The sequence below is a fragment of the Penaeus monodon genome, chromosome 5 (assembly GCF_015228065.2).
Source record: "Penaeus monodon isolate SGIC_2016 chromosome 5, NSTDA_Pmon_1, whole genome shotgun sequence".
Lineage (NCBI taxonomy): Eukaryota > Metazoa > Arthropoda > Malacostraca > Decapoda > Penaeidae > Penaeus > Penaeus monodon.
This window is the reverse complement of record NC_051390.1, coordinates 42,259,473-42,266,871: the sequence shown is the minus strand read 5'-3', so window position 1 is coordinate 42,266,871 and position 7,399 is coordinate 42,259,473. Positions and strand designations below refer to the sequence as shown.

At 35.5% G+C, this 7,399-nt stretch overlaps 1 protein-coding gene across 1 annotated transcript in view; it reads left to right on the top strand.

Annotated features, from left to right (window-relative positions):
• Positions 1-2,138: 2,138 nt before the first annotated feature.
• LOC119573212 (dnaJ homolog subfamily C member 22-like) overlaps positions 2,139-7,399 on the top strand; it is a gene marked incomplete at its 5' end in the record, with an annotated part of 19,515 nt that continues 14,254 nt past the window's right edge. The window contains 1 exon segment of the mRNA XM_037920317.1: positions 2,139-2,175. Coding sequence (XP_037776245.1) covers positions 2,139-2,175 — 37 coding nt within the window.

Sequence of the window (7,399 nt, the reverse complement as noted above, 5' to 3'; positions counted from 1 at the left end):
TACCTGTTGTATTACTATTTCATATGCTCTGTAAGTTGGCATTATCCATATCCCTCTATTGTTATGTGTCGCTTTTGGTAACAATAACCCAGCCTGCTATAGTCATGCAGCTCAAGTTAGATGCTCCATAGAAATGGAAGGTTAATGAATTTTGTACTTAAGTCAACCAGCCAATCTTGCAATTATTATATGGCATAGAAGATAAGTTTCTTAGATTTATTTGCTCTATCATTTGCATGTATTATTTTCCGTTTTAAAGACGGCTAGTCAAAACTTTACTTATACCCAAATTTTAGTAACAGTTTACGAAGTGACCGCACCCTCCTGATGGTAAACCCCTTTTACTCAAACCATTCTTAGGAAATCTACAAATGTTGCAGTATGAACCAAAAACAGTAATTTTTTCACAACACCTTTGCATAACCTGGATGCAACAATTTTGGTACTGATGGATCCCTCTCACTCTCTACAATCCAAATAAATCAAAATTATGCTGCAGAACCACCCGTTGGTGACACTCTTAGCCCCGATAGCAGGGTAGAGCATAAAAAGTACCAGGGAAATTGTGGGGTAAAATGTGAATTATATACACAGAATCAGTGGTATTTGTCACCGAGAGCAATGCACCCTCCAGAGATGAAGTCCACAAACCAGATTTGGGTATCTTGTGAACCCCAAAATCCAAACCTAACCTTTCCTACTTTCTATTCATGCCCTAGAAAATGTGATATTAAGAACTCTCGCTGTGTGAGGGTGTTGTGGACTTTGTCTCTGAGCAGTGATGTACACTGTGTTGTTTATCACAATTTCTTATGTTCTATAAGGTAGCAGTGTCCATTTCCCTCCATCTCTGTGTGTTGCTCTCGGTAACATTAACCAAATGTGTCACTATATTGTCTAATGCACGGGGCTGCACCCTCTAGGAGTGGGGCACTCCTGGGGGCAACAACCCCTCAACCTCCACCCAGGAAAACAAAGAATCCTCCACATGTTCATGGCAGGGTAGACTGTACAACTGATATGTACTCCAAGTCTGTCCAACACTCAGTCTTGCTGTAAAAATCTGGATTCATTATTTTTTTGGGTGGGTGTTGAGAGGTAGTCGCAAGGGGCACAGCGCCTGCATTAGACAATATATTGACTGATTCTGTGTATATTATTTATATTTTATGCCACAATTTACCTGGTACTTTCATTATTCCTACATATGTGTGTACTAGAGGGTGAGAGGAATCCATCAGTACTAAAATCTGTCCCATTCGCCATGGAGTTCCTCTCAGCGTGGCATTTGTTGTGACCTATTTTCTTTATTTCTGATATTCTTTTCCTGCGCAGATTATTTCATGTATCAGGTAGTGCATTTCTTCCCTTTCTTTGATATTGTCATTACATATTCCTATACATGTATACCAGAGTATTATGTGTTGTACATCTTTATTATCAACTTGTGGAGGAAGATGAAGTCAAAATTTACGGTTAATCCTGATGATATGGATGTACTAAGATAGGGCTAATTGAAAATGACTTGTAGAGGACTAAAAATTTTTACAACGTAATGGCCTGCACAAATATGAGTGTTTGCGCTGGCTGGGCCTATGCGCCAACACCCAGGAAAATTGCCACTTTGGTAAGCCTAATACCTGGCTTTTAGGCCATGTAGGTTAGGTTAAACAGTGAGGCACCCAGACCCGATAGGTTAATTTGTACATGCTAATGATTGCCATGTGACTAGAATATTTTTACTTGAGATCAATAAATAAAAATCAATGATTGAAATTTATATTATCATAATTATGATGTTTTACTTAATTAAGAGGTCAGTAGCATAGTAAATGGTACTTTTACTGAGGCTTGTTGTGGATTTTGGTTAATCTTGAAATGAGTACTATTTAGAGAGCAAGACGAATATAATTAGAAAACATTTGAAAACATATTCACATATTTAGAAAAACCCATGTATATTGAGATTTATGCATGCACACATACACTCTGTTCTAACCTACATATGCACAGTTGCTGAAAGAAATTTGAGTTGTAAATAAATAAAAATCAGTGTGTAAAATATGTATAATCATATTTATGTTTGCTTAATTGAGAGTTGAGAAGGAAAGAAGAACTATAAATCATTTTTCCTTCAGGTATTACAGAGAAAATAGTTGGAGAAAGGAAATAAGGTCAGTAACTTCATAGTGATTGGTGCTTGTACTGAGGTTTCTTGTGCAATTTCAGTTAATCTTGAAATGAATACCATGTGGAGAGCAAGACAAATCTAAATAGAAAGCATTTGAAAACATATTCACATATTTAGATAAACCCATGTATATTGAGATTTATGCATACCCACATACAATAAATGTGCTAATCTAGATTTACAGATCTACACACAGTAGGTTGCAGTTGTTTCATTCATAGTTGTATAATTTTTTAGAGGATATTTATATGAAGTGATATTGGTATTTATAAATGATTATAAATGCACAAGCTGTACTTCCAATATTTACTTGTGTTTCAAATTTACGGTTAATCCTGATGATATGGATGTACTAAGGTAGGGCTAATTGAAAATGACTTGTAGGGGACTCCCCTTCTCTCTCTCTCTCCCTCTGCCCTTCTCTCTCTCTCTCTCCCTCTCCCCTTCTCTCTCTCTCTCTCCCTCTCCCCTTCTCTCTCTCTCTCTCCCTCTCCCCTTCTCTCTCTCTCTCTCCCTCTCTCTCTCTCTCTCTCTCTCTCTCTCTCTCTCTCTCTCTCTCTCTCTCTCTCTCTCTCTCTCTCTCTCTCTCTTTCTTTCTCTCTCTCTGTCTGTCTCTCTCTCTCTGTCTGTCTCTCTCTCTCTCTCTCTCTCTCTCTCTCTCTCTCTCTTCTCTCTCTCTCTCTCTCTCTCTCTAATACTATTTTATATATCTTCACTTTGTATGTGCTAGAATGCATAATATCATGCAGTAATGCATTCATGACACTATTCACTAAGAGCTCACAAGTGTCCTTGATGAAATTTTATGGTATGGTTGCACTAAGCCAGGGCAAATTGAAGATGATATTCTTGTAGAGGACAAAAAGTTGCAGTCATTGGTATTAAAATCTATAGACACAAATGGTAATGCCACAAATAAAAAAAAAAAATTGTGAGTCCTGTCGAGAGTCCAGTTGATGTTCTCAAGTTTCCTGGGTGGTGTTGGGGGGCCCTCAGCCCTCCCCTCACAGTCAAGCACATCCAGTCAGATTGTTGAATAAATTTTGTGACATGGAGTTGGGGACTAAGTCTATGGTGTGTGTTCATATTGTAAAGAATTCATGTGTTCTTAGGTATTAATTAAATCATTTATTTTTTCAAGCTGTGATTTTTTTTTTTTTTTATGTATCTATTTATTTTAACTTATTAAAACGATTTCCATGCATCTTGAAGTGTTTCATTGTTATAGATACATAACTGCATGGTGTATTACAATAATACATTTGTTCTTCCTTATAGATGTAACTATTTTCAAGTAATGAAAATTCTGGGTTGAAATAATAATCTTTATTTTCTGAATGTGATGAATATTGTGATTTTAAGAATATTTCGAATAGAAAGATTTACAATTATATCTTGCTTGATATGTATCAGTGCTTCTTATATTACTTGTCAGTGCCAGGTATTTATCAGGAGTTATAATTAACTGGAGGGAATGAAGAGTGCCATGCTCGGCTCATGAGCATATGCCTGTGCCTGCTATGTGCCTGTATTTTTTACTGTGGACAGTTATCTTTCATAAATTTCAAGTAAAATAGATGATGTTTTGAAAGATCAGTCTTGCGATGGCTACGCTACCCTGAGAGGATTGTACTTGATGCCCAGATTAGGTGTTGGTAAAGAGGAGGGAAATTGACACATTGGGTATTTTTTTGAGCCAAAAAACTGAAAGCATTTTTACTTTATTGAAAACATAGTGTTGTAATTTTGAGATAGCATAGAAAAAAAAACTATTAGGATTATTTTGAAGGTCATATTTCACTATGTTTGGTCCCCTTGATGTTAGATGCATAACCTAAACAGGTGAAATCCTCAGAAACCTTGTGTGTGGAATAAACTTGCTTAGAAGCATGAAGATGGTAGGTACATAAGGGCAACAAGAGCATCTTCACTTGGGTTCTTTCACTATCAGTATCTCTCACCAGTTACATCAGACTCCTCAATTTCTTTTGTTTGTGTTTAAATGAAAAGAAATTAGCTTTCACTGCATCAAGACTAGGATATTTTTCTTGTTATATAGACTCCATAGTTGATCATTATTCGCTCTATAGTCTGAATAAAATAAGCAGTGTGTGGTATCATGGAGTTGAAACAGTAGGTTTTGTATTTTCTTTTGCATTTTTTTTTTCCAAGTTATTTTATAAGATAAACTTTAGTTTCAACAGGTTTATATTATCACTTCCATATAGATATAATTTTATGTTCAGTGCCCCCCCCCCCCAAATACATATCGTTATTTTCACGTGGTTTTACATCATCACTTCATGAATACTATAATATCTCTGGCCAGTGTAGTCGATTACCGACGTAAATTTTTAGATGCTTTCCTTGGAAGCCCGAGAAGCTTTTATGAAATGCATAGTATAGGAAAAATGAGAAAGTGTTAAAAACTACTTAATCACATTTTCAGTGGCAAAAAAATAATATTTTGCCGTAATTGTAACAAAAAAAAACTTGTAGCATGGCCATACATACACCAGGACATGTATATACATGCCACCAGCAGATAGTCCAGGCATGCCATGGCATATACGTACATGCCACCCATCGGCAAAGGGTTAATAATAAAAAAAAAAAAAAAAAAAAAAAAAGTTACAATATACCAGGAAGTCTTGTGACATGTAATTCTATGGTGTATGGAAGGGAAATGTGGGAGGAGGAAGAGGTGTAGTGTTTGGTTGGATGAAATATACAATACAGCACCATAATTGGCTTAGACAGAGGAAAGCCTACAAGGGGAGTGAGGGTATAGGGCTGTGTGATATCATGGATGTAGCTGATAGAATCTTGCCAAACAGTACAAAATATATTAGACACTACATACATCTCATTCATAGTCAAAAAAGTCCTGCCAGTCTTTGACAAGTCTGCCACAGTCATGGCAGATAGAATTGTGCTTACGGCACATTCCCATCACCTGGCCCTCAGCCAAAATTTTTACAACGTAATGGCCTGCACAAATATGAGTGTTTGCGCTGGCTGGGCCTAAGCGCCAACACCCAGGAAAGTTGCCACTTTGGTAAGCCTAATACCTGGATTTTAGGCCATGTAGGTTAGGTTAAACAGTGAGGCACCCAGACCTGACAGGTTAATTTGTACCTGCTAATGATTGCCATGTGACTAGAATATTTTTACTTGAGATCAATAAATAAAAATCAATGATTGAAATTTATCATAATTATGATGTTTTGCTTAATTAAGAGGTCAGTAGCATAGTAAATGGTACTTTTACTGAGGCTTGTTGTGGATTTTGGTTAATCTTGAAATGAGTACTATTTAGAGAGCAAGACATATAATTAGAAAACATTTGAAAACATATTCACATATTTAGATAAAAAAAAAAAAAAAAGATTTTGCATGCACACATACACTCTGTTCTAACCTACATATGCACAGTTGCTGAAAGAAATTTGAGTTGTAAATAAATAAAAATCAGTGAGAAATCTATATAATCATATATCTAATGTATGCTTAATTAAGAGTTGAAAATTAAAAATAACTTTTCCTTCAGGCATTTCATAGAAATAATTTGGAGGCGCATAGAAACAAGGTCAGTAGCATAGTAAATGGTACTTTTACTCAGGTTGTGCATTTTGGTTAATCTTGAAATGAATACCATTTGGAGAGCAAGACAAATATAATTAGAAAACATTTGAAAACATTCACATATTTTGATTTAAAAAAAAAAAAAAAAAAAAATGTATATTGAGATTTATGCATGCACACATACACTCTGTTCTAACCCATTGCACATTTCTGAAAAAAATTTTGATTTTGAAAAATAAAAAAAAATCGTGGAAAATATGTTAATCATATTTAGTTTGTTTTAATTGAGATTGAAAAGGAAAGAAGAATTATAAATTTTTTCCTTCAGATTACAAAAAATATTTGGGAAGAAAAAAAAGGTCAGTAATTTCCCATGTGGGGAGCAAAACAAAAATCTAAAAAATAGAAAGCATTTGAAACATTTCACATTTTTAAAAATAAACCCATGTATTTTGAGATTTATGCATCCAATCAATAAATGTGCTAACGGATTTAAACTCCCAACAGTATTTGAGTGGTTTCATTCATATTTTTAAAGGATATTTATATGGAGGATATTATATAAGTGATATTGGTATTTATAAATGATTATAAATGCACAAGCTGTACTTCCAATGTTTACTCGTGTTTCAAATTATTTGGTTTTATTTTCCAGGAGACAAAAAGGGAAGAAGAGTATATGGATTGCATATTTGTTATGGCTCATTGGGGGTTTGATCGGCCTTCACTTGATCTACTTCGACGTGATCGGCAGGTAATTTTTTAAAATTTTCCCCACTTTCCTTTTTTTATGCCTTTTCATTTTTCTATTTTTAATTTTTCTGTCGCTATCTCTTCCTTTGTCTATTTCTATTTTTCTCTTTCTGTCTCTGCCTTTTTCTGTGGATCTCTCTCTCTCTCTCTCTCTCTCTCTCTCTCTCTCTCTCTCCTCTTCTCCTCTCTCTCTCTCTCTCTCTCTCTCTCTTCTCTCTCTCTTTTTTTCTCTCTTTTCTCTATCTCTCTCTGTCTCTGTTCTTTTCTTCTCTCTCTCTCTCTCTTACTCCTCTCTCTCTCTCTCTCTCTCTTTCGTTTTCTCTCTCTCTTCTCTCTTCTCTCTCTCTGTCTCTCTCCTCACTCTCTCTCTCTCTCTTCCCCTCTCTCTCTTCCCCTTTTTCTCTTCTCTCTCTCCTCTCTCTCTTCTCTCTTCTCTCTCTCTCTTCTCTCTCTTCTTCCTCTCTCTCTGTCTCTCTTTCTCTCTCTCCTCTTTTTCCTCTCTCTGTCTCTCTCTTTTCTTCTCTCTCTCTCTCTCTCTTCCCCCCTCCTCTCTCTCTTCCCTTTTCTCTCTCTCTTTTCCCCTCTTCTTTTCCCCCTCTCTCTCTTCTCTCTTTCTCTCTCTCTTCCCTCCTCCCTTCCCTTTCTCTTTTTCCCTTTTTTTTTTCTTTCTTTCTTTTTTTCCTTTCCTTTTTTTTTGTTTTTTTTTTTTTTTTTTCTTCCTCTTTCTTTTCCTTTTTTTTTTCTTCTTCTCCTCTCCCTTTTCTTCCCCTTTTTTTCCCCCCCTTTTCCCGCCCCTATATTTAAATTTTTTTTTTTTTATTTAAGCAAATTAAAGGTGGGTTTTAATTTTTTTTTATATATTTTTTTTTA